The sequence below is a fragment of the Trematomus bernacchii genome, unplaced genomic scaffold (assembly GCF_902827165.1).
Source record: "Trematomus bernacchii unplaced genomic scaffold, fTreBer1.1, whole genome shotgun sequence".
In the NCBI taxonomy this organism is placed as follows: Eukaryota; Metazoa; Chordata; class Actinopteri; order Perciformes; family Nototheniidae; genus Trematomus; species Trematomus bernacchii.
Window position 1 is genome coordinate 6,818,837 of NW_022988066.1, and position 27,243 is coordinate 6,846,079.

The 27,243-nt window shown below is 41.7% G+C and overlaps 1 protein-coding gene across 1 annotated transcript in view; it reads left to right on the forward strand.

Annotated features, from left to right (window-relative positions):
* Positions 1-27,243, forward strand: part of slit2 (slit homolog 2 (Drosophila)) — a 78,624-nt gene that overhangs the window by 46,564 nt on the left and 4,817 nt on the right. Inside the window, exons 5-33 of the mRNA XM_034120543.1 lie at positions 2,397-2,468; positions 3,643-3,714; positions 4,361-4,432; positions 4,684-4,847; positions 5,260-5,398; positions 6,831-6,902; positions 7,052-7,123; positions 8,902-8,973; positions 9,269-9,412; positions 9,747-9,910; positions 13,296-13,446; positions 13,607-13,681; positions 13,960-14,103; positions 14,374-14,517; positions 14,626-14,792; positions 14,915-15,047; positions 16,347-16,415; positions 16,741-16,812; positions 17,463-17,534; positions 17,661-17,732; positions 19,067-19,230; positions 20,449-20,573; positions 20,726-20,823; positions 21,783-21,922; positions 24,729-24,822; positions 25,117-25,254; positions 26,018-26,258; positions 26,735-26,865; positions 26,982-27,136. Coding sequence (XP_033976434.1) covers positions 2,397-2,468; positions 3,643-3,714; positions 4,361-4,432; positions 4,684-4,847; positions 5,260-5,398; positions 6,831-6,902; positions 7,052-7,123; positions 8,902-8,973; positions 9,269-9,412; positions 9,747-9,910; positions 13,296-13,446; positions 13,607-13,681; positions 13,960-14,103; positions 14,374-14,517; positions 14,626-14,792; positions 14,915-15,047; positions 16,347-16,415; positions 16,741-16,812; positions 17,463-17,534; positions 17,661-17,732; positions 19,067-19,230; positions 20,449-20,573; positions 20,726-20,823; positions 21,783-21,922; positions 24,729-24,822; positions 25,117-25,254; positions 26,018-26,258; positions 26,735-26,865; positions 26,982-27,136 — 3,428 coding nt within the window. The remainder of the gene's footprint in view (positions 1-2,396; positions 2,469-3,642; positions 3,715-4,360; positions 4,433-4,683; positions 4,848-5,259; positions 5,399-6,830; positions 6,903-7,051; positions 7,124-8,901; positions 8,974-9,268; positions 9,413-9,746; positions 9,911-13,295; positions 13,447-13,606; positions 13,682-13,959; positions 14,104-14,373; positions 14,518-14,625; positions 14,793-14,914; positions 15,048-16,346; positions 16,416-16,740; positions 16,813-17,462; positions 17,535-17,660; positions 17,733-19,066; positions 19,231-20,448; positions 20,574-20,725; positions 20,824-21,782; positions 21,923-24,728; positions 24,823-25,116; positions 25,255-26,017; positions 26,259-26,734; positions 26,866-26,981; positions 27,137-27,243) is intronic.

Consider the following 27,243-nt stretch of genomic DNA (forward strand, 5'->3'; position numbering starts at 1 on the left):
CAAACACACACACACATACATACACACACACACACATAACTTACATACTACACAGCACCTCTTGTGCACAGCACCAATCATGTACTTTAAACCTTGTTTACCATGCATAGCTGCATTACTATAATTGTGAAAATCTACGCTAGGGTACATGTCAAATGTGTATGTAAACAAACTTTGGGCAACATCAGTTGACGCGTGCTGTCGTTTACAGCGAGGTCTGTGTGCGGCCTCAAACATAGACATGCAAACTGTCAAGATGTCAACTGTCACATAAGACACATTAGCAAGTTTCTACTGATTTCTACATCTGATATGCAGACGAAGTTTATGTAGACTGCAGGTTACTTTCTCTGCTGTGTGTTGTGTGTGTGTGTGTGTGTGTGTGTGTGTGTGTGTGTGTGTGTGTGTGTGTGTGTGTGTGTGTGTGTGTGTGTGTGTGTGTGTGTGTGTGTGTGGTGTGTGTGTGTGTGTGTGTGTGGCGGGGTGGCGGGGTTAGGGAGCACTTTCTCTCTGTTTATTTAGTTTTAGAGCTCCAGCGACTAAAGGATCATGGTGGTTTTCCAACCAGCCCCCCCCCCCAGTCCTGTAAAAACAGTATCAGGATACACACTATTTGATTCAGACCAGCCACTCCGTGTGTGTTTGTGTGTGCGCACATTAGGAAAAGCACACACATGTTTGCCTGTCTTATTCCACGATAATGTTGATTGTACCCGGCATCAGAGAGCATTGAAACCTGATGTGAACTTGAGTGTGTTTTGGTGCATGTGTGTGTGTACAGGTACAGATGTTCATATGTTGTTATTAGACAGTGACAGTGACTGACATTGATGCAAAAGGTTGACACTGACCTTAAGTAACTTCATAGGTCTAATAGCTAGTTTGCTGTCATATGTAGCAGTTTGTACGTGTTAAACCTTTACCTGCAGATGTTATGCTCAGTGTGTATATCCTGCTCTGTCAGCTGCCAATCCAATTTCACCTTCTACATGAAATAAAAGCAATAATTGTATATTTTCAGTTGGACACAAAAAGATAATCCCTAAGAACATGATTCAGATATAGAAGCAGGTGGAAACACGGAGATGGATGATAACTGCAGGACTGATCACACGATCACACGCAGGAATCTGAGGAATGTGGCTGGGCATTACCTGTTAGCCGATTAGCATGGTGGAGGTCACGCAGCCACAGCCGGGGTCAAGAGCTGGAGGGTCAGTGGTGAAAGGTCACAGAGTCCGTCTGGAACTAGAGTCTGTATTGGCGGCGGAAGACACACACACACACACACACACACACACACACACACACACACACACACACACACACACACACACACACACCACACACACACCTACATACAACACACCACACACACACACACACACACACACACACACACACACACACACACACACACACACACACACACACACACACACACACACACATACACACACACACACACACTTTTTACCTACATTTCATATCTGCATCAGCCCTCTCCTTTACATGACTTTATTTACATTTGTAAGTGTGTGTGTTACCTAATTTCATTAAACTAATTGCGTGCACATCCGTGTGTGTCCTTCACTAAATGAAGTTGCTATAACAACCAGGGATAGCATGTTTTTCACTTTGCTGCAGGTAGAATATTTGGTTCATGAGAGAGACACCTGTTCATGTGATTCAGTGTGTTTGTGTACACGTGAGTGAAGAGGAAAATTCATTAGCACACACGTGTGCACGTCTGTGTGTGTGTGTGTGTGTGTGTGTGTGTGTGTGTGTGTGTGTGTGTGTGTGTGTGTGGTGGAGTATGTGTGTCTGCACAGTGTTTTTCTTTTTGTTTTTTTGCTGTTTTTCAAGCTGCGGCTTAGTTAAAGTGGCTGAAAATTAAATCTCTGTAAACCCTATGGTACACACACACACATCCATCACTCACTCCTTAAAAGCAGAGGAAGGCAGGGGCGAGGGGGAGATGTGTGGGAGAGTGAGAGGAGGAACAGGAAGCTCTGTGGGAAGTAGAGGTCACTAGTGCCCCCTACAGGCTGTTTAAGCATGTATAGGCTCGTATACCTGAGTTGGATGGATGTTCAAAGCAGACATTTGAATTGCGTCTGCCTCCAGATACGTGGACACTCAGATATCACATATCAGAGGCAGCGTTTTTTGTGTCACTGAGAGATAGATAGAGCCACCTGATTATATTTGCGAAGGAATGCTCGGTGTGCAAGGAACTCAATTTTACAGATGATCTGTCTGGCTCTGAAGTTCCCCCGCGGCATCTTGGTGATTACATCAAGCACTTGTACTGCAAAGCAAGTGGCTTTATTGACAGCTTGGCTTAACTCTCTGCTCTCTTTCTCCCTTTTCTCTCGTTTCATCTCTCTGTCCAGTGATCTCAGCGAGAACCAGATTCAGGGGGTTCCACGGAAAGCCTTCAGAGGAGCTGTGGAGATCAAGAACCTGTAAGTGTCACTCCTGCAATACTTTCTGTGTGTGTGTGTGTGTGTGTGTGTGTGTGTGTGTGTGTGTGTGTGTGTGTGTGGTGTGTGTGTGTGTGTGTGTGTGTGTGTGTGTTTGTGTGTGTGTGTGTGTGGGTGTGTGTGTGTGTGTGTGTGTGTGTGTGTGTGTGTGTGTGTGTGTGTGTGTATGTATGTATGTATGTGTGTGTGTGTGTGGTGCATCTTTGTGTGTCCACACAAACGCTTGCACACACACATTGCTTTTCAATGTGTTTGCAAATGTGCAAAACCCCCATGTGCCTGTGCATCAATATTTCATTGTGTTAAATGTCATGTGCCTCCTGCTTGCTGTATTGACTGGCACCGCTGCTCGTTAGTAGTTGTGTTACTGCGTATGTGTGTGTGTGTGTGTGTGTGTGTGTGTGGTGTGTGTGTGTGTGTGTGTGTGTGTGTGTGTGTGTGTGTGTGTGTGTGTGTGTGTGTGTGTGTGTGTGTGTGTGTGTGTGTGTATGTGTGTGTTTGTAAATGTGTTTAATTGTGTGTGCTCCTGGCATTTCGGTGGTTTTCTCTTCTCTTTGTTTTGCCTCAGTCATAGTTATGATGATTGAGGATAATTGTTGGCCATTTCGCAGGTAAAGTAATTGCCCAGCACTAATTCTAGAAATATAGATTTTTTTAACTATTTGGCTTCAGCCTGGGTTTTTTTCTAAATCAGATAAAACATTTTTTTCAAATGCCTTGCAATTATTGTAAAAGGACAGGGCAGTGTGTGTGTGTGTGTGCGTGAGTGTGTGCATTAGCATGCGGGGGACAGCAAATGATTTACCGTCCTTATGTCTTAATTAAATTGTTTCAGCAAAGCGGTTCTGAGGAAAACAACGGAGAGAGAAAGAGAGATAGGGAAAGGGGAAAGAGGTAAAGAGCAGCGCATACATAAAAGACGTCAGATAGAAGAGAGCAGGAAAGGGGAATGGATACATAGATACATTCATTTGTTGAATAAAGATCAGTGGGCTCAGGTGACAGAACTAAAGCGAAAGTGACTGGGGTACGGGGAGAGGCTGTTGATGAGTTGGCTGCAATTTTAACTGAAAATATACTGCAAGACACCTTTGCATCTTATAATTGCTTCCTTTTTTCCTTTCTCTCTTTTGTGATTGTACAAATGTGTGTGCAGCCAGTTGGACTACAACCACATCAGCTGTATTGAAGATGGAGCTTTCCGAGCGTTACGTGACCTGGAAGTGCTGTGAGTACCTGTCTATTCTGTTCACCTGCTAACATCAGCCGAGCTTCTATGAGTGATGAACATTTACAGGGGACATAATAAGAAACTACTTATACACTCGTCGACCTTTGAAAGACTGCATTGCCTCAATTTGCCTGTGCAGCTCTTGAAAAAAAGAGTTTCATGTGATTTCAGCAGGAACACTTGATGCCTGATCGTCATCTTTTTAATGAATTCATTGATCACAACATTATTATTGCCACTTTTGTGACTCCTGTCTGACAAAAAACGACAGATACTTTACAACATACAATTGGTTCCATTTCAAAATGACTGATCATTTGCAGCACAAAGATGCACAAGGACTGTGAATGTTGAGTTATGAGCTGTAAATTCCACTGACACATTCATTTGGGATTTTTCCATTTAATTTCAAATGCACATTTTTTAACTGTCCAACCTATGGTTTGAAAAAAAGTGTGGATACATATGTATACTGTATATATATATACAGTATAATTACATTAATTACGTTCAAGTTTCTTTCAGGAAAGACACTTTTGAGGCTGCTTTCAGTATAATTGCTGCCAAGGTGTTGAATAATTGCAGTGCATGTTGCATCTAAGGAATCTAAATGGCGTCGTGTTTCTGAAAATGTTCTCCTCAGCACCCTCAACAACAACAACATCAGCCGTCTGTCTGTGGCCAGTTTCAACCACATGCCGAAGCTAAGGACCTTGTAAGTGTTTGCTACACATTTGTATCCGATGGGAGGGATTTCTCTCATTAAGGCCCGTTTGTACATTGATCGATCTGTACCCTACTCTTCCCCCCTACCTCCACCCACCCTGCTCCTTTCTCCCTTGTCCTCAAATATATTATTTCTCACCCTTCTTCCCAACACCTGTGCTTGCCACTTGTCTGTACCCCATCTTCTCTCTCCTTTATTGTAATCACCTTCACCTCCCCCCCCCCTCCTCTCGTCCCCAGTCGCCTGCACTCCAACAACCTGCAGTGTGACTGCAACGTGGCCTGGCTGTCAGAGTGGCTGCGACAGCGACCCCGCCTGGGTCTCTACACACAATGCATGGCCCCTCCGCACTTGAGGGGGCACAACGTGGCTGAGGTGCAGAAGAAGGAGTTTGCCTGCACAGGTAGGTCCAGATGACTGTTTGCTTTGTTGTGTATTTTGTGACTTACATCTGTGTTTGCAGTGGCAAACCCATCTTTTGCTTTGTCTCGTTGCTTTGTCTTTTGCTCATGCTTTTCAAGATTGGGACGAAGGCAAGTACTCATCTTCTATTGCATGGCTTGGCTTCCAAGCACTGCACTACCTGAAATTTGTACTCATCAGATTTTTCTTTACAGCACTTTTATATAAAAAGACTGATGGTTATACTGTGGATAGACAAGGTCACATTTAAGGACTCTCACTTGCACAGTGGCTGCTTTTTCGCACTTTGATTTTTTGGCTGTCTCTGTCAGCTTTAACATATTTTGCCTTGGGGATTACCACCTAGTATTACAGTTATCCATGGATAATATTGGCCTTCTGTCTTTGTGTAGGTCACCAGTCGTCATCATCTTCCTCCTGCAGTGTGATACAGTGCCCAGAGTCCTGTACCTGCAGTAACAACATCGTAGACTGCAGAGGGAAGGGACTGACAGAAATACCCACCAACCTGCCTGAAACCATCACTGAGATGTAAGACACACATGAACACATACACACCTACTTTGATCTACATTCACATGCATGCCCTCCTGCACCCAACTCTCGGTGCAGTGATATTTCTCTTGCTCTTTAACTGTGCCTCTCTCCATTTTCTTCTTTGCCTTGTTCCACCTTTAACTTTCACTATGTCTCTTTCTCTCTGTACAGTGGAATAAAACCACACATCTGTGAAATTAGAAAGCCTGGTCATGCAGCTCTTTCCTGCTTAAGAACATAATGAAGGAATGAGGGAGAAAGAACCGAAAGATTAATGTGAAGGACAAGACTAATCATATCTCTATCTAAAGGGGGCATCAAGAAGATATAGCTGGCAGATTTAAAGTGACAAAGTACCCAAAAGGAGGACTGTAGACGTGACTTGAGCGAGACTTTCTGGCAAAATCCTGGGCTATTGAATATGTATTTACTATGTTTAACCATTTAAAGGAATTGGGTTTAGCTAAAGCATGTAAAGAATGCAACCAAAGCTTTTAATTGACAATGTTCAAATGCTTTATAATTGAAGTGGTAAGCATTGAGAGATGTGTGTTTATGAAGACTTAAGCTGAACTTGTCTCAAATTCCTTTAGACTTGACCGGATAATACTTTAAGATGTTATGTGGATTTGAGAATTGACTTGTGCCAGACTTGTGATTTGACTTATAGTTTAATGATTTTATCCTGACATGTACCTTTTAGACCTTTTGTGATGATTTTTCAGGCCTTGGCTCAATTTAAGACTTCACAAATGAATTGCACTCATATCTATTCACTTGACAGAATACAATACAAAACAAAAAGAAAAACAGATACATTACAATGAAATACAATCCTCCTGTGTGTTGGGTCAAAGATGTTAGTAGTAAAGAAAGGACTGGAGAGAAGCTAAACGGCAGAGAACAACAAATGAAAAACAAACTCATTTTAGGGAAATGTTTCCAAATTGAATGGTTGGTTTGCAAATCATGTTCCACCGTCTTCTTCTCACAGTGACTGAACACGTGAAATGTTTAGAGAACGGGTGTTTGGGTCTCTTTTCTATTTTGTTTGACTCTCTCTCTCTCTCTCCCTCTCTCCCTCTCTCCCCTCTCTCTCTCTCTCTCTCTCTCTCATGGCTCTCAGGCTCGGTTTGTTTAGGCCCGACTGATGCAGAGTCAGACTGGCACTTAATGGAACATTGCCCAGATAGTTAAGGCCCTGTGTTTGTGTGTCTTTCTGACTGCACGCATGTTAAGAGGGCAAAAGATCAGAGACATTTGACTTTTTGGCATCTGTCTTCAAAGCGCTTTATCTGGGAAATGTTCCACTTTAGCCCGAGCCCCCGGGAATGAGCAGCAGAGAGAGATAGAGCGGAGATAGCCCTGTGATAAACAAATGTTAATGTCGCTCCTCAATGGTCCGTGTGTATGTTTCTGGTTCCAGACGACTGGAGCAGAACGCCATCAAGGTGATCCCAGCTGGAGCCTTTTCTCCTTATAAGAAGCTGCGCAGGATGTGAGTAGATTAAGAGATTCATGTATTTTGCACCCTGTCAGCCAAAAACTTCTGTTCCTGCCCTGATTGTGTTGACCTCCATGTTTAACTTTTTTTTTCTCTCTCCCTCGCTGTCTCTTGTCTCTTTTGTCTGGCTCTGTTCTTCACAGTGACTTGAGTAACAACCAGATTTCCGAGTTAGCCTCAGACGCCTTCCAAGGTCTGCGCTCCCTCAACTCTCTGTGAGTATTGAGTGATATGTTTGTATCTAGGATGCAGTTTTAACAAAACACCACAATATGGCCCTTCCTCAGGAGGAATACGCATTATAGAGACATTTCAGATACACTTTGAGAAGAACATCTTAATCTCAGGTCGGACTTTGCGTGTGAAGGTATGTTGAAGCATACACAGAGACGAGGGGGAGTGAGGGATGTAGCGTTATTTCATAAAGGAGTTATATTAAGGTCTCGTCTCTCCAAAGTCAATAATTCATAAACGCTGAATTGCTGAATGGAGGCTTCTGCCACCTCATTACACATTCACCACAGAGAGAATGGGACACACACATCATGCTGACACACTACATAAGTATGATTTTCACATTATAAACTGCACTGTGTGTTCATTGTGTGTCAGGGTTTGGTTAGAGAGGACGTAAATGAGCCATCGATTCTGTCTGTGCATGGGTGTGTGTGTGCGCGGGCACGCAAAACAGTATGTGCTAATGTGTGTGTGTGAGACATAAATGAAGTGCATCGTGTGTTTCCCAACCACAGGTCTCTCAGGGACAGCCACTCAGCACAATGAAATATAAGCCAATCGAAAACACATGTTTTTAGACTGCCTGCATACACAGCTCAACTCAGCGTGGAGTGTAAAGATGACTGATAGCTCTTCCTGTGTGTGTGTGTGTGTGTGTGTGTGTGTGTGTGTGTGTGTGTGTGTGTGTGTGTGTGTGTGTGTGTGTGTGTGTGGTGTGTGTGTGTGTGTGTGTGTGTGTGTGTGTGTGTGGTGTGTGTGTGTGTGTGTGTGTGTGTGTGTGTGTGTGTGTGTGTGTGTGTGTGTGTGTGTGTGTGTTTGTGTGAATGCGTCCAAGGTATTTGTTGGGCAAGGCAGTGGCAGTCTCAGCCTTGACCTGTTTGTGTAATGTAATCTGATGTATTTATAAAAAGCTTTTCTCTGATAACAACGTGCATTACTCACACTGGAGCCAGATTTATGGGGGAGTTTTTTTATTGTGACATTTAGATGAAAACTGTTCAGAACTAGTTATACTTTATGTCAGTGGTGTTAACATACCGTCTATCAGGTGTTGGCGCAAAGGCATAGGGTTTTTACGGGTTAGCATTTGGAAGACAAATGAGAAAAAAAGGAAGGTTTTCAAGGTCTTATCATTTCAGGTCTTAATGTTTTTCTCTAATATGTATGTGTTCTTTTAAATAAAAAGCCAAAGACCCACTCCTTAAAGTTGTGTACTGCATTCACGTCATGTTGGCAGAAATGAATAAACTGTTCAACTGTGTTAAAGCCTTTATCAAAGATGTTTACATAGGCAGTAACAACAGATAAATAGCCTGCATTTGTTATTTTTATCTTGAAAATCTTTAAACATTTTTGGTGAAACCAGAACATTTTCATTAGTGTTAATATCAGATTTGAATAAGAATGTAACAAGTGGCAATTTGCTGCAGATTTAGGCATTTCATGTGAGGAAGTATTGTAATAAGACATTCTTCACACCTGAATTACAGCCTTTTTTCCCACAGGCTGTTTGCAATTATAGCCTGTGAGAATTTGACATTAATGCGGCATTCACTGCTACACTGTCAAATATTTACTGGAGCCGCATTTTTTTAAGCACTAACAAAATATAAAAGGTACTTAAATATCTGCTGGTAACAGCAAGTAGTGCAAAAAATGTTTTTCAGTGTATGCCGGGTGTTGATATTAACATTATTACTGCACAGTATGTGTTGTCTTATTCATAACTTATTAATGCAGTGTTTGTGCTCCACAGGGTGTTATACGGAAACAAGATCACTGAGATTTCCAAAGCACTGTTTGAGGGACTTTTTTCTCTGCAGCTATTGTGAGTAGACACACACACACACACACACACACACACACACACACACACACACACACACACACACACACACACACACACACACACACACACACACACAGTAGTGGGTAGCATCTCATTGATATTCTGCTGAAAAGTGCATACCTTAAACACTGTCATCAGAGTGGAGACATTGTGATTGAAAGCCATGACCTGTAACATTTTAAACACTCATTGAAGAATGATAACAGGATAAACTGTCATTCCCCACCTCTCTCTCCCTCTCTCTCTCTCTCTCACTCTCTCACTCTCTCTTCAGGTTACTGAATGCTAATAAGATAGCGTGTCTGCGTGTGGATGCATTTCAGGACCTCCACAACCTCAACCTTCTCTCACTATATGACAACAAGCTCCAAACCATCGCCAAAGGGACCTTCTCATCACTAAGAGCCATACAAACGCTGTACGTACACACACACACGCACACACACACACACACACACACACACACACACACACACACACACACACACACACACACACACACACACACACACACACACACACACATGTTTGTTATCACCACCAAACATTTATTTTGATTATCTTAAAATCAGTTAGATACTTTGTAAGAAAGTGTCCGTCTCCCTATTTCAATTAAGTTGTTTTCCCTTTAAGGACAGTCTCCATGTAAAAGACAGGTCCATAATGTATGCTTAAGACTCTTGACAGTTGATTTATTTTTATATAATATATGTTCTGACAGCTTACTTGTGTGTCTGTGTGTGTGTCATCAGTCACTTAGCCCAGAACCCGTTTATCTGTGACTGCCATCTGAAGTGGCTGGCAGACTACCTGCAGGACAATCCCATCGAGACGAGCGGCGCCCGCTGCACCAGCCCCCGACGCCTCGCCAACAAACGGATCGGACAAATCAAGAGCAAGAAGTTCCGCTGCTCAGGTATAAACAAATGTGGCATCGCAAAACACATTGATCTTTTTAGATAATTGATTATTGCTGTTTCGGATTATTCACACATAATTACAGACACACAATTAGGGTTGTCCCTGACTAATGTAATCCTCCAAGACAAACAATTTTGTCAACTAATGGATCAGTGGATTTAATCAACAAATCATGCCCAAGCACTACTTAAAAGCTTTCTTTATATGTTTCTTGGAAATAAGTCTTTCAGCATGAAAAAAGCGTAACAAATTATCAGAGCGACAGAGTGGGGGCAGCCCTACATAATATCCAGATTGATTTACATTCCTGTGTTTTCATTCTGTGTTTTCCAGCTGGGATTTTCCCTCAGCCTCTCTTTACTAACCTCAACTCCCTGTTTTCAGCATTTTCTGGCATCTCTCTTTCTGAGTTAACCACATAAACACACACACACACACACACACACACACACACACACACACACACACACACACACACACACACACACACACACACACACACACACACACAGAGTAAGTACTTTCTTTTAGACAAGCCTTTCGTTATTTTTTTTTTTTTTTTCATTGTCACTCTTTCTCTGTCTCTGCCCTCTCCATTAGCTAGAGAACAGTATTTCATCCCAGGTACTGTACTTCGAGCATGTGTGTGTGATCTTGGGTGTGTGTGTGTAAGACACTTGTTGGTCCATCACGGCTGATGCTGCACACTCACACACTCTGAACACTTGTTTGAGTGACTTGCCTTGACTGACACCTTTTGAATGCCACGACAATTTCTTTGAATGGTCTAACATACATCATAATGCATCATGTTTACCCAGGCACCTGATAATCACGCTCTCACCCTTGCTCTAGGTTTAGGATTTTTTGGGGGGATTTTTAGGCATCTTCACGATAGCAGGTGGAAAATAATTGAGTTAATAAACTTAGGTCAGCTTAGCGCTACATAGTATAATCTGTATAAATCAAAGTCTATTGGTCCAGCGATCACAGAGACTATATTTGATACCAGTCCTCCCCACTTCTTACTACATTTAATGATAGCTAATGTATGAGCGTGTGTCCGCGAGCATCTGTGTCTGTTTCGCCCACTGCAGAACATCAAAAGGTCACGCAGTTACCATGCGCAGAGGGGTGCTGGGAAATATGTAAATCAGACATGCATATGAGATCAGTAGCAGGGCTAAGGGCGGTCATTACCACTACAGCACACAGAGGGGGGGGGGGGTGTGTGTGTGTGTGTGTGTGTGTGTGTGTGTGTGTGTGTGTGTGTGTGTGTGTGTGTGTGTGTGTGTGTGTGTGTGTGTGTGTGTGTGTGTGTGTGTGTGTGTGCTACATTCATTAACTCACTGGGGGGGACATAGGTTTCAAAGCCCAAATACTACAAAGCTGAATAATTGAAGACATTGCAGTTGAAAAGTTGATCAAACATGTTTTATTCTGTGAAACAACGCGCCTTGTATCAGCACATCTTCAATCCCCTAGCCCAATTGCATCATGTCCTCTATTACAAGGGATATTATTTTGGATCCTACCTTAATCCTACATTATTGGTATAAACAAAATTATTTCATTCCAGTTTCCTCCCTGTTAACAAAATACACAAAAAAGAAATGTGCTTTGCGTTTGTAATTGTTTAAAGCTGGCTAAATGTTATTGTTTATAGGCATGGCACATTTATGTGTGCTTTTCGTATCCTCCCCAAACCAATCAGTTGTTTGAATCAGTTGTGCTTCAAGCAAAGGAGCCCAGGATGTGTGTTGGATGAAGGCACCCACCAAAAGTCATGTTATTCCAGCACGATTCTCACTATTCACGAGTCATTACCCCTTTAAATGAAACACTGCCTGAGGACTAAACACGAAAAAAGTACAGAATCTTTTTCTCGGTTTCATCCCTTTTTCCGCCTCCTGTTCAAATAAACGAGTTAAATCTTCTTCTTTCTCCTACTGCCTCTCTCACACACTCAGGAGTACATCAACATGTCGGCTGTAAGTAACACACACACAAACACACGCAGAATTGCGTCATCTCCGAGTCCCTCGTCTCCTGTCCCCTGTTCCAGCCACTGACCTTTGACCTCTACCACCCAACGTGTCCTTTGACCCCTATGTGACTCCTTTACCTGTTTACAAACAACACAATTCCCAAGACCTACATGTTATTACTCAATGGTTCATATATGTATTATCTTCTCTTCAGTGTGTGTGTGGGGATGTGTGTGTGTGTCCATGTTTGATGATAAACATGTATGTGTGTGTTCCTAGAAGTCAGGGCTTCTCTTGCCTTCAGTGCTGCTGTAACTCTCCTCCCACTCCCCTCTAGCTGCTGCTCTGTTCCTGCTCCCCAGTTTAGATGTCTTTAAATATTGCTGTCCAGTTCCCTTGCTTTTTCTTGAATCTACTTTCCACCCTGTCTGATCTCTTCCTCCTCCTTATTATTGCTCCCCTTCTAACTTCAATATAAGGGATTCATTTCCTCAGCCGTCACCTTAACCCCCCTTATGGCTTCCTCTTCACATCCTTAATGTAAACTTACCTTCTCTTTGCATGTCCTTTTCCCTCTTCTCCTCTCCATTTTCTCACCACTCTTCTCTTTCCTTCCTTTCTTACCTCTTCTTCTCCTCCTCTCCTCTATCTCTACTTAACCTCGTCCTCTCCGTCTCCCTTGCTCCCTCTGTCCTTCCCGCCCCCGTGATCCAGCGGAGGAGCAGTCAGTCAGCAGGTTGTTCCTTTGTGCTTGATCTAACCATGTGGCTGCAAGGTTCCTAAAGTGGAACATGGTTCCGTCAAGCACCATGGAACGGCCCTGCAAAACCCTACAGCATGGCCGAGACGCAAGAGACAGTCATCTCCTGTCATCCCTTGTGTGTGTGTGTGTGTGTGTGTGTGTGTGAGTGTGTGTTTGTGTGTGTGTGTGTTTGAGCATTTTACTGCTATGATCTCAATTGTTGATGCTGTCTTGTTTGTGCTGTGGTTTCTAACACTAACAGTTGCTTTGTAGTCTGATGGGACTGCAAAAAGAAACTACGTTTGTGTGGAAGCGTGTGTGACATGTATTTTCAGTGTGTGTGTTTTGTAATCGTGGCTCCGTTTTGGTTTTGATATAAATGCAGTCTTTTGAAGTATACAGTAGCTCATGGGGAATGTTGCATACACTTATGAACGCCAACGTTTTTTGAACATGTTTGGATCTTTTTGACAATTTTGAAAACAAAAGCAGCTAAGCCCCTCCGCACTGTTTTTGAAATTCTTCCTTTGTATCACAACTTTCACTCCAGCCATGCGCTGTGTTAATGTTGGAACATACCAGTACACGCTGGGATTTGAATCTTGCACGATGAGGGCACTCGGTGACGTTGTGATTGTGATTGTGATCAGGTACTGAAGATTACCGCAGTAAGCTTGGAGGGGACTGCTTCGCCGACTTGGCCTGCCCAGAGAAGTGCCGCTGTGAGGGCACCACGGTGGACTGCTCCAACCAGAAACTCACCAAAATACCAGATCACATCCCCCAGTACACCGCCGAACTGTGAGTCACGCTGTAGCTTTCTACTACAAAGTCTATCTGTGTGTGGTATAGAGGAAACCTTGCTTCAACCTCGATCTCCTCCCTCCTCCTCTTCTGTCTCCGTTTGTTCTGTTTTTCTCTCTTTTTGTCTCTGACCACCTCTTCTCTTCTCTGTTCTTAGGCGTCTGAACAACAATGAATTCACTGTGCTCGAGGCGACAGGGATCTTCAAAAAGTTGCCTCAGCTGAGAAAGATGTGAGTCACACATGTTGCAAACATAGCGGGAACAAAGAGTCACATGTGGTTGTCAGAAACAGTACTCAGGTCACACAGAGAAAGCTGTGATTGTAATCGGGTTTTTACACAGAAATCAAATTGAACCATGTGTATTTGTCTATATTTACCCTACTCCCTCTAACTGGTACTCTGACTAGAACGATTCCCTATTGCTGTTTTTATCCTCCTCATGCTCTCTCTTCATCTACATTTTTTAACTCTTTTCTCTTTTACTGTCTTCTTAACTTTCCTTGCAGTAACCTGAGCAATAACCGTATCACTGACATAGAGGAGGGGACATTTGAAGGAGCCTCCGGGGTCAATGAGTTGATCCTTACCTCCAACAGACTGGAGAACGTACACCACCTCATGCTGAAGGGACTCGGTGGCCTCCGCACACTGTGGGTACACACACACACACACACACACACACACACACACACACACACACACACACGTGCACATTACAGTTAATTAATGCAGACGCACTCACATGATCTTATAAATTATGTGTGCAGAATTCAAATTTGACCACACAAAAACATGTAAAACAAACATGTGAGCATTCATAATTCACAGGCTTGTATTATCATGAAAATATCTATATCATTTGTATTTCAAAGTAGGAAATTAAATCATGTGTGTGTCCCTCTGTGTCTGTGTGTGAGCAGTATGCTGAGGAGTAATCGTATCAGCTGTGTGAGTAACAGCAGTTTTGTGGGGTTGAGCTCCGTTCGTCTGCTGTCGCTCTACGACAACCAGATCACCTCCATGAACCCTGGAGCCTTCGACACATTGCACTCCCTGTCCACACTGTGAGTACACACACACACACACACACACACACACACACACACAAATATTAATGTAAAAGACACACACACAGGCACAAAATAACCCTTCATACTCTCTTTGTTCTCCAGCAACCTTCTGGCCAATCCCTTTAACTGTAACTGTCACCTGGCCTGGCTCGGTGATTGGCTCAGAAGGAAACGCATCGTCACGGGTAACCCTCGCTGCCAGAATCCTTATTTCTTGAAGGAGATCCCCATCCAGGATGTAGCTGCCCAGGACTTTGCCTGTGAAGAGGGTAAGATGGAGCATATTTATTCTTTACAGATGGCGTCACCTGCAGCTCCAAAATAAATGTGTTTTAATTTTCCGTCATCATCTATCTACCATCCTTCCTCCTATCCATCCATCTTTGGTCAGGTAACAACGAGAACAGCTGCTCCCCAGTGCTGAGGTGTCCCGCAGAGTGCTCCTGTCTGGACACGGTGGTGCGCTGCAGCAACAAGGGCCTCAACACGCTGCCCAAAGGCCTGCCCAAAGAGACCACCGAACTGTGAGTGAGACCAACACAAAATAATTATAACTAGTCTGAGAAAAGAGTCCGGTCTTCTACAGTACATGACTCCCTTTCCAAACCTTAGATTAGACCTTTTTATCTCCAAGAAAATGTACTTCGATTTAAACAATAACAGTACTGTTCTGTTTATGTAGCTTAAAAAGTATGAGCATTTTCTCAACACGTAAACAGAAAAAGGATCAGTAATTTGGAAAACACAACATTTGAAGATATACAATATATTATTTTACAGTAATAACTTACAAGATATCTGTTTCAAATTTAACAAGTGTACAATCCATGGCAAAACTGATTGATGCAAACTAAAATCAATCTACATACTTGATTTTTTCCCAGGATGTCAGTGAAATGTAATCTCTATAGGCAGCACTGCAATTTCCCATTATAAACCTATATCTGTGATGATTGATATAAAAGTTTCTCTGGTTTCACTTTGGGTTTTTATAGCTACAATAAAAGGGGTAAATATTCTCTGCCTGGTGAAGCCCACCTGCTGTCCTGTCAGCACCTCAGGAGCTGTGCAGCTGACAGGACAGCTGGCTCTGAGGACAGTGAAGACATAACGGAGGTCGAAGGATGTGTGGGCGCATCAGTAATACTTATGCAGTCTTAAGTCTGGTGTGAAGTCGGGATAAGACCCACTTTTTTTGTTTTGGTTTGCCCCCAAGGAAGCATCAAAGTTGTCTACTTTCGAAAATGTAAAACTTCATCTTGTACATCTTACTTATTTTGTTATGTTACTAAAGCTGTACCCAGTCAGATGATGCGTGAAGTTTTAGAAACCAGGCTTATAGAGACATAGTACACATAAGCAATTTTATTCCAGAACTCATCTCAAGACACACCCACAAAATCCCTGATGTATATCAAATTATAACTTTAAATTAAACAGCAGGCTAGGTGGGGTTTTATTTTATTTCACCATTTCACCTGTGGGAAATGTGCTTTGTCCATTATTAAAAAAGACTTCATTAATATGCTGGATTAATGGCCCATTGTCACAAATTGAAGGAGATATGATCTCAGCTGTGGGGCTGGATAAAACGTATAAGATGCATGTGGGGATATTAAACTCCAGTGTTTAATATGGCTGCAGCAGTAATGACTCTCACACTGCTGGAGATGAGGAATTTCCTACAATAAATAACTCAATTTTCTCCCTTCTAATTTTCTCTCTCACTTTCCCAATCTTCCTCAATCTTGCATATTTCTGTCTATCCATCTTTCCCTATCGCTCTCTTTCTTTCTGTCTCTCTCCCTCTCTCTGTTTCTCAGGTATCTTGATGGCAACCACTTCACTCAGGTTCCTGTGGAGCTCTCCGATTACAAACACTTAACACTCATGTAAGTCTCACCCCACATGACCACGGCAGACACACCTACACTCACATCACAAAGTCAGAGTTCTGCTCAGTCAAACACAATTTTGAGGATCGTGAATGAGTATCGTGACTTCCTGCTTCCACTGCACTCTGCTTCTTAAGACCAAAACTAACCGACTGGTACTGAATCCGAGCTCTGTATTGAATCACTTTTCATGTGACCTAGTTTTGTCCAAGGAATATGTAGTACATATCGTTTTTGAGTGTGTGTATATGCATTTGTTTAAGCATGTGTTGACAATGCTGCCTGGGTTTGGTTTATGTATCTGCTATTGTTTCCTTTTCAGTGATTTGAGTAACAACCAGATCAGCACGTTGTCCAACCACAGCCTCAGTAACATGTCCGAGCTGCTTACCCTGTGAGTCTGCTTTACAGTCCCTTTGCAATGTGTGTGAGCGTGCAGTGTGTGTGAGCATACAGTGTGTGTGTGTGTGTGTGTCTGTGTTGGTCACGAATGCTCAGTGAGAAACTGGACTTGACAAAATTAAAGCAGATATTTTGTCTGTGACAACTTAAATGCTGCGACCCATGGGAGCCGATTAATGAGGTTTTATTTCCCCAGTGCATCATTAGCCTTTTTTAATCACAAAGCATCTTGTACAAACTAACTAATATAAAAAAAAGTAAGAAATATAATGAACCGATCGAGGATTGGAAGATAGTTTAATCAGTTTTAGTTGGGGAGGGAAACAGTAGCTATACTTATACTAGTAAGTCTGATGTCATGTAGATTGTATAAACGTGTTTCTGGAAAGAGTGTAATGAATGTTAAAGTTCTCACTTTGAGTGCAAGATGTTTGCTTGTGTGGGTGTGTGTGTTTCCAATTTCCAACTGTTTTGATGCTGACAAGTGTGTTCAATTGTGTGTGTATTGCTCTCTTGCTTAACTCAGTGGTATGCAGTTATAAAAAGGATTTTGCTCTGAAGTGCCTTGCTGCATTTTAAGCCATATTAAAAAAGAAAATCTGCATTTGTCTCAATTCTAACATGTTTATTTTTTGTGTAAAGAATCCTGAGCTACAACCGCCTGCGCTGCATACCAGTGAGGGCGTTCGATGGACTCAAATCTCTCCGTTTGCTGTGAGTATCCTTCACAACACATGCAGTGTGGTAGATAACTCAGAAACCTGTGCTGAAGAAGCTAGACTTTCAACATCCAGAGCCTTTTCCTCACTCTTTCTTCCTCTATCTCTCGCCCTTTCTTAGGTCTCTCCATGGTAACGACATATCACTGATACCAGAGGGAGCCTTCAAAGACCTGTCATCGCTCTCCCACCTGTGAGTAACATAAAGAGACACACATCACAATTTACGTCTTTCTCTGGGATGGAAGTGTTTACCTACTAACCTTATGAAATTGCAAAATAAGGAAAACACATTATCATGACAAAAGAGCCTATCCCCATGGTTTAAAAGAAAAATGTATGTTGAGTGAGTCTCTGTGAATATATAAGGCTGCCAGAAGTAACTGAGCAACAAACCTACAGTATCTACAGATACTGTATCTCCCTTCTCCTGCTCTTCTCTTTTTTCTTTAATATTTACGATTGAAATTAAAGGTTGCTCTATATATATATATATATACGTATATATATACATATGGTTGTATTCTAGTGCCTTACTCCTCTATTAAATGCTTCACTCTTCTAAGCTACAACACACCATTGGATTTGAATTGAATTGAATTGATGTATTTAAAACAAGGGACAGTACATGTATATTTACTAACAAAAAATATAAAATACTCCAGTGCAGAGGCTCAGAACAGATATTTAAATGCAACACAGAAGCTAAGAATGGAAACATTTACTTCTCACACTGAAGACCTCTGAAGTTTCTCTTTCTTGAGATGACTGCTGTTTCCCATCCACTCTGTAGTGAGAGCATAGGGGTTATATAAGTGAAAGATGATGCTAACCATGTTTCAGCTACCTGCTGGTGGGAATGCCCCCGGGGCACACACGAGGATCAGCACCACGGATAGCGCGATAGACTGACCCTAATATTGTCTATATTCACAACAGATCTACAAGAGTACAACAGTTTAGTCAGATCAGTCTTTTGAGGGAGTTTTCAAATATTAAGAGTAGTAATGATGATTCTAGTCTGCAAATACAAATGCATATGATGTATATCTATACATGGTGTTCGAATGAAATCTATCAGCAGATTATTACATTGGTAATAAAAGTATTGCTGTTCAGGCGCATGGATATGATTGTTTAGTGGCCAGATAGTAGCCAAGTAGCTAATGAATGAGCTATTTGGTGATCATTGGTGAGCATGAATAAAGCAGATGATGCTAATGACTTTATCCCAGTGCGACTTCAATGCTATATTAGGGACCTGAATTTAGAGTGTGTTATCAGAGCTGTAAAACATCAGGAAACACTTTATGTGACGTGTTTTAAGTTTATCGCCTAACGTTCACTCCAGTCTAAGTTATTCATGGTAGAAATGTACCACGGTTCACGCATAATGTTGTAAGCATTAACACCGCGACCTTTCTGATTTTGACTCTCTTTTAATTTCCTGCACGTCTGATCTGTGATGTAGTTCTAATTTATCCTTCCTGTCTGAACGTTGTTCTCCTCTATCTCCCTGGCTGGCAGGGCTCTGGGGGCCAACCCTCTGTACTGTGACTGCCACATGCAGTGGCTGTCAGACTGGGTGAAGAGCGGCTACAAGGAGCCTGGCATCGCCCGCTGCACCGGCCCTGGTGACATGACCGACAAACTGCTGCTCACAACGCCTTCCAAGAAGTTCACCTGCACAGGTAAACATACACTGTCATATAGACACAGTACTGTAGCTCAGGGATACATACACATGTCAGCAGATGTTCACTATAATAGACACATTGTACAAATGCACTTTGTTAGGTGTTTGAACAAAAGCATGCTCACACATACTTTGCAGAACATTATTATGCAGTATCACATACACACACTTGATGAGGACTCCCAGAGGAGACCACAAGTTGCCTTTTGTAAATCTGTATATTATACATGTTCCAAAACGTATACTGCAACAAAAAATCAGCATTGTTTGCAGCCTTACAGCATTTGTGCAATTTTTTGTTTTTACAGCTTTTTGACAGGCATTGTCAGTGATGTTTTCACTTGATTGTGACAAATTGTTGTTTTAATTTATATGATGCTCTAAAATCACAAGATTTTGCTTGTGAGCATGATTGTGGCTACAACATATTATACTGCAAATTACTACTAACTGTTAACCTTTAAACCTTATCATAACATTAACTTTGAATATATGACTGAATCCTATTTTTAACCTAATCTAACTGACCACTGTAGAAGTCCCGGGGCCTTGTGGTTTTCTGGTGCCAGGTAAAGTAGCCAATCATATCCCAGTAATTTGTCCTCAGTCTCTCCTACCCCAGCTCCTCAAGACAGTCCCGGCCCAGTTTTCCTCGTCCTTTGAGCCCTACAAATCTTTATTGTTCTGTTTCCCTTTCAGCCCTCATGTTCTGATCAGTTTTGTGTCCCAACTGTTGAGCTTAATGTCCTGTCTGAGATTTGGGCATAAGTGTGTCCTCTGTACATGTCATGGCCCTGCAAAGAAAATGTATTCATAGGCCAGTAACATTTGTGCAAGTCTTGCTTGTCATATCCATTCAACTTTTAAAAATCGTTGCAAGTTTGAAGGTGCTTACATTCCTGGTTGTGTTGATATTTTTTTTCTAATGTATTTACAAATGTTGTTCTTAAAAATACAATGTTTCATTATCACTGTCTTAAAATTCAAGGTGCAAGGTCAAATAAACAAATTAGCAAGTGGGTATTATCCCCATCTTTTCCCCCGCACAAAAAGATGGCTTGAGTTGATACAAGGTTTATGTGGGTCCCTGGTCATGTACAGACGTCTGAGTGTCAACCTGTCAGCCCTGTCTTGCATCCCAAAAATAAAGAACATTATATGAAGCTAATCTTATCTCTGGTGTGTATGTTTTGTGTGCCTTTGCTTCACACAGGTCCTGTAGATATGAATATCCAGGCCAAGTGTGAGCCTTGCCTGTCTAACCCCTGCAAGAATGATGGCACCTGCTCCAACGACCCAGTGAACTACTACCGCTGCAACTGCCCCTTTGGATTTAAGGTACACATGGTGTGGAGAGCCAAAAGGGTCATATTCTCTGGCCCAGGGGTCTCTCTTTATCACAAATGGGATGAGATAATCCTAATTCAAATACCGGCATTAAAAGAACTTCTTTAGAGGCACTAAGTGTATTTGTGTTTGTTTGCATGCAGGGACAAAACTGTGAGGAGCCCATTCATGCCTGCATCAGTAACCCGTGCCATAATGGAGGCACTTGTCACCTGAAGGAAGGAGAAGAGAGCAACTTCTGGTAAGAGACTATTGAATAAAAGAAAAAAAACAGATGAATGTGTCTTTTATGGTTTCAATAAAGTGGATTTCCAAGAAATGATTTAAATGGATATCAGATGACTTGTCTCAAGAACAACTGCTCAACTTTCTAAAAACTATAATGTTTTTTGTTGCTCTGTAGAAAGGTTTTTTTTTTTTTAAAGCCACTTGTTAAGCACACATTAGTGATCAGCATGTGATCTGCGGACCCTCAGCAGATAAATCCATGAATGATTCAGCTGAACCACTAATGACAGGTGGGGATGAATGTACAGAAGGTGAAGGGCTCATGGGACCGGTTGTGTCCTCAGACTGCCTGCTGTGAAAATGGCCTTCTCTTCATTAGGATGTTAAGTGTTAATAGGAGGGGAGCAAACGCCTGTCTGCATGCTGCTGGCAGATTTGAACCACCCACAGAAAATTAGAACATCCTTCAGATCCCCACTCCTCTTGTATCTCTCTGTCCTTGCCCCCTCTCTGGTACTTTTCATATCAGTCTTTCTCTCCATCTCTGTATTTCCATCTTTTCACTCTCTCTTCCTTCTCGGCGTCAGGGGTTGAACATTTATCGTGAAGAGCTGCCGTTGACTATTTAATGAGATATTAATCCACCCGAGTGTGTGCTGCATAAGAGCTCTTTATTAGTCCTATAATATACCGATCGGTGTGTGTCTGTGTGTGTGAGTTTGTGTGTGAGTGCGCGCAGTAATAAACCTGAGTGGTAGTTACAGAGTTGAGGCACGCTCCCGTTAAAAGAATTATGACTCTCTACTGGGAATATGTATACGGAGCTGACATTGCTGTTATGAGCTGCATGAATGGATAATGTGTGTGTGAGTGATTCTTTGTCATCCAGTTGATATTGCTCTGTATGCGGCCCTACATGTGTTTATCCTTTGATACCTGCTTACAGATGTTTGTATCTCTGTGTGATCTCAGGTGTGTGTGTCCAGAGGGCTTTGAAGGCGACGCATGTGAGATCAACATCGATGACTGCGAAGACAACGACTGTGAGAACAACTCCACCTGCGTCGATGGAATCAACAACTACACTTGCATGTGCTCAGCAGAATACACAGGTAACTTTCCCATTGCGCTTTCCCAGATCAAATGTCTTGTCATTGATGATAGCAAACAAAGAAATATGAAATCAATATGAAATCTTTTGCTCTAATGAGTTAAAAACATGCTTCCAATAATGACAGGCCATTGGGTGACGCTTATCAGTGATAAATCATCCATTTCAGCTTCATTTATAAGGATAAGTAGGGGCCTGCTGCATCTATCAAAACGGTTTGGATGGACGTATTCATATGATAACATGTTTAATCACGGAAACAAATACCAAATGACTTGGACTTATAAGAATGAATGCCAATAATTGTGCCGCGAGCAAAGGAAAAAGCAATGTACCACATTATAAAAAGCTAACATTCAATAGGGAGGATGTCGGGGTCAATACAGGAGAGACAGGAATTTCAGCCTATTCTAACTTATGTTATATCTAGTTCTTACCCAATTCATTGTATGTCTTAAATCATTATGTAAATCACGTGTTTAAAACTGCAACCAATTACTTCCACTTTTACATGCAGTTTGTAGAATGGTAGTGGTCAACTTGTAATGACTACTCAATGGGTTGATAACAATCAAAGTGGGTGGTCTCATGTGTACCCGAGCTGTAGAAGTGTTCAAACTGTGAGTCCCTTCACATTGTCTATGGGAAAAATAAATGGCACTTTTACTTCCAACTTCCCCCACATTTTAACCGTAGTGTGTCCAATGAAACATGCTGAACACACACAGAAAAAGCAGGCTTTTAAACAGTGACACACTGCAGACATGTTCATATTCTGTTTACTAACACGGGTCTGTTGCTACTTGTTTGTCTGCTTTTGCACTGTGCTAATCATCTCTGATGGCTAACCTTTGTGGCGGTGTTCTCTCTCTGTCTTTCTGTCTCGCTGTCTTGTGTCTTTTTGTCGTGTCTGGCTCTGCTTTCTATCATCTGTCGTTTTTTTGTGGTTGCAGCTGCTACCAATGAGGTGGAGAGAGGTTAGTCTGTTCTTCGCTCTGTCCTTCCTCTTCCTCTATCCTTCTTTCCTTCCTTCAATCCTTTGCTTCCTTCCCTCATTTCCTTTGCTTTATCCCCGCTCACCAGTCATTTTGGTCTTCATATCCACAGATGTAACGTACTCTGTCACGCTCCATGTTAGAAGTGCATGTGCTTCCTGGTCAACAGACCGCAGTTTTTAAATGATCCTCTCAAATATCTGGAGTTGTTCTGCTCACTGGTTTATGAATACATGGAATTAATTAAGCCAAGGTCAATATTATTTTATAATGTTTCAGGCAAAGATTCTGACATAAAAGCAGAACGCTGGTGATATTCTATGAATGTGTTATTGTAAAGATTCCCATTAGAGACAATGGTAGACTACTTTTATTCCATCTCTCAATATATTTCAGTTCCCTGCCTATGGCACTCCCAAACCATTTATTTATTCAGAAGACATAAATCTTTAAAAAATAGATCACAAATATTTGCTTTCATTGTTTAGGGGCTCAATAATATCCAATATTACCATCTGTGCACTCTAGTGTTGAGAGCATTTGGTGGGGGCTATTTTCACATTGGTGTGCTTGCAATTACCTCTGGCAGCAGGACAATGTGTGATGGATAAACCTCAATTGAATTAAATGTTTATTTATTGTCATTATATGACACTGGGTCACTTTATGCTACACATTCTTTTTGTATTCACTAATGTGAGTGCAATCCTTTAATTCATTTATTTGCACTATAGTTATTGTGTTTGTTGTTCAGTGTAAAGAAGGACTTGTGTTGTTTGTTGATAATCATCTATATTTGTTAAAAAATATTGAATATTATCGGAAAGCCTCATTTTTTTTATTGAGTTGTATTTTTGATGTTTCACAAGGAGAGAACGTCGAGATGATGTTTATTCTGTTGCCTGCATCTAAATAATAATAAACACCTTAAGACTGTTCTTAAGGCTAAATCAGCTACTGCATGTTTGGTGAACAACCTCATAGGCTACTCTTACATAGAATATAAAGATACATAATGTACTTTAAGTAAAATAAGATACAAAACAGCAACTACAAATAAACCATCTGAGCCTTCAAATCTGCATTATCCATCCACTCTACTCCACATTTATTTAAAATGTTTAGTTTCTTTACTAGTGAATTGCTGAATGACAAACACGCAGTCACAGTCTTTTTGATCCAACTCATCAGTTTTCCTAATGGGAGCTGGGTTTTCTTTATTAAAGCCATTCACAGATGCAATCTAAAATTAATAGCCTGGGACATGCATACTCCCACTGGTTTATTATAAAATATGTGAGGATTTTAAATAATTGCGGTAACACTGTTACTACCGAATGCATCTCAAATCGCTTCACACATGTACCTATTGATCCCCAACTATCATGTAATTATTCCCAGAGTGCTCTTTGTGCCGTCAGGAGTATTGGTTTATTCCCTGAGGCCTCATCAGCGATTTGTTCGTAGTTCACAGTTTCAGCTAGTCGGGATACACGCAGGAATATCATCAGGAATATGACATTCCCAGAGATAAGATCATTTATCAGACCACTGTGTTGGTACTGGCCACAAGAGAGTCATCCATCATCGGAGTACACACAGATACAACACACAGACACACACATTTCCTAGCAGGCAGTACAGATTTATGCGGAACTGCATATACACACACAGAGCTTCTCAATCATACTTAGATGCAAAAACTATGCAAAAGGGTGGCAAATAATGGAAATATGAACGTTTTATATGTTATCAGTTCACTTAATTTACTGGTTATTATTTTTGTTAATGAAAAGTGTTTTGTGATCCTAGGGGAGCTATGTGAAGAGAAACTGGATTTTTGCGCTCCAGACCTGAACCCTTGTCAGCACGACTCAAAGTGCATTTTGACCCCTCAGGGATACAAGTGAGTGCACCACACACACACACACACACACAAACACACACACAATTTACAATTACAATCTTATCAGATCTTAGTTTTACTCCCTTGTGATATGTGTACTGGGGACGGTCAGTGGCTCTATGTGTGTATCCTGTTTTGATAAACTGAATAATGCTATAACCTTTTTACCAGGCATCTCAAAAACCTTAAGTGTTTTTTGGTATTGCTATGTTAACCCTCCATATTGTCTGTATATTAAGTCAAAAGAAACCGCTGTTCAATCTAAGGATTACAGTTTTGCGTGTGTATTTTCAGGTGTGAGTGCACTCCAGGGTACGTGGGTGAGCACTGTGAGCTGGACTACGACGACTGTGAGGACAACAAGTGTCAGAATGGAGGGCAGTGCATTGACGCAGTCAACGGGTACACCTGCGTCTGTCCAGAGGGATACAGGTGAGGCACACATACCGGCATCACAGGATGGTATCACTGTAGTTTTCTCTTGACCAACAGTATCTGCAATAGTATTGGGCAGTGCATGTAAAGATTGTTGCCATGCTGACCTTGAATGCTGCTTTAAATAGTTAAATCAGTGACCTTTTAGCTAAATGTAAATGTACTTGACCAATGTTTTAAATGTGGTAAAACAATAAAATAAAATACAATGTTTCTGCTTGTTGAAAAAGAGATGGCTTCTGACTTACACTATGCTAACAGTATATGATTTTGCAGTGAGTGGTGTAGAAGGGGCTCCCCCTTGTGTAAACTGTCAGTTCCTACAATGATTGTTGGGAGGATAAACTACTTTAAGTACTTTTTTCATGTTTGTGAGTTCAAGGTTTGGTTCCCCAACAATTTAGCTTGTCATTTCTTTAACTTTAAAATCTCAGATACGGAATTTTCCTTAAAAGTACCCCAATATGACAAAAAAATGATTTTGAAAAACAAGAATAAGGTGTTGTAAGGTATGTTCTCTACCTAGGTAAAGGTAGAGGACAAGAGTATAGATGGATATAAATAAATAAATAAAAGATATATATATTACAAATAAATAGCCAGAAATCACATGTAGGCTGTTAAAACATTTATAACTCTGAAAAGGAGTACTTTGGTTATAGGTTGCTTAACTTCAACTCATACTTAATGTACCATCCTTATTAAGAGTAGTGGAAGAAAAGGCACACTTATTGAGTGTTTGTATGAATGTGTGTTTCAGCGGGTTGTTCTGTGAGTACTCTCCTCCGATGGTCCTTCCTCGCACCAGCCCCTGTGACAACCACGAGTGCCTCAATGAGGCGCAGTGTGTCGTCGTGGGAACAGACCCCCGCTGCCAGTGTCTCCAGGGCTACGAGGGCGAGAGCTGTGAAACGCTCGTCAGTGTCAACTTTGTCAACCGCGAGTCCTACCTGCTACTTCCCTCCAGTCTCCTCTCACCAGAGACCAACATCAGCCTGCAGGTGAGATATTCATACCGAGTTTCCGCTCAGTGTTTAGAGTTTTTGGCGACCCTTGTTTGTCTGGTTCGGGACATTTGTATTTTTGGCAGGTCCACAAAAGAGTTATTTCTCACTAAGCTTATAACATGGTGTCATTTAAAGTGTCTATGATGACAATGTACCAAATGACAATATGAGAAAGGGCTCTCCTGAATCTGCAGCTCCCCTCTTGCAGAGCTTTATCCAGTTTAGCTGTACGGTGACAACTTGGCCATTTTGGTTTGCTCTCACTGTTCTCAATGTTCATTTCAAAGGCAGCAGGTACTTTTTTTGTAATCTCTATGCTCTATTACCCCAAGCTGGAAAAATAGTAGTTATTGCAGGTTTATAAACATTTTGCTGATGATAACCTAATTAGAAGTTTGAATGCGGGACATTTCTTTTGTAGTTATGCATTGTACTTATCAACATTTAACCATAATCCCCATTATTTTCAGATTGCTACAGATGAGGACAGTGGCGTGTTGTTATATAAAGGGGACAATGATCACATTGCCATGGAGCTGTACAGGGGACGCCTCAGGGTCAGCTACGATACAGGATCATACCCTCCTTCCGCTATATACAGGTACATGCACATACAAGCAGAAATGTCCAACTGGCACATTCACATGATGGATGATACAAATGTTCAGACACACAACATGGCACCTGCCTTCACAATCTCTATATTCTCCCTCTCAGTGTGGAGACAGTGAATGATGGCATCTTCCATGCTGTGGAGTTGGTGGCGTCAGACCAGACTTTGTCTTTGTCAATCGACGGCGGGACGCCCAAATCCATCAACTCCCTCAGCAAACAGTCCACCCTCAACATAGATTCTCCACTCTACCTTGGAGGTGAGGACCTGAGTAGAGAGAGTGTGTGGGTGGTTGTGTCTGTGTGAATGAATAAAGACAAAACACTTGATGAATACTTAATTGTTCCACTACCAAGGTACAGCAAT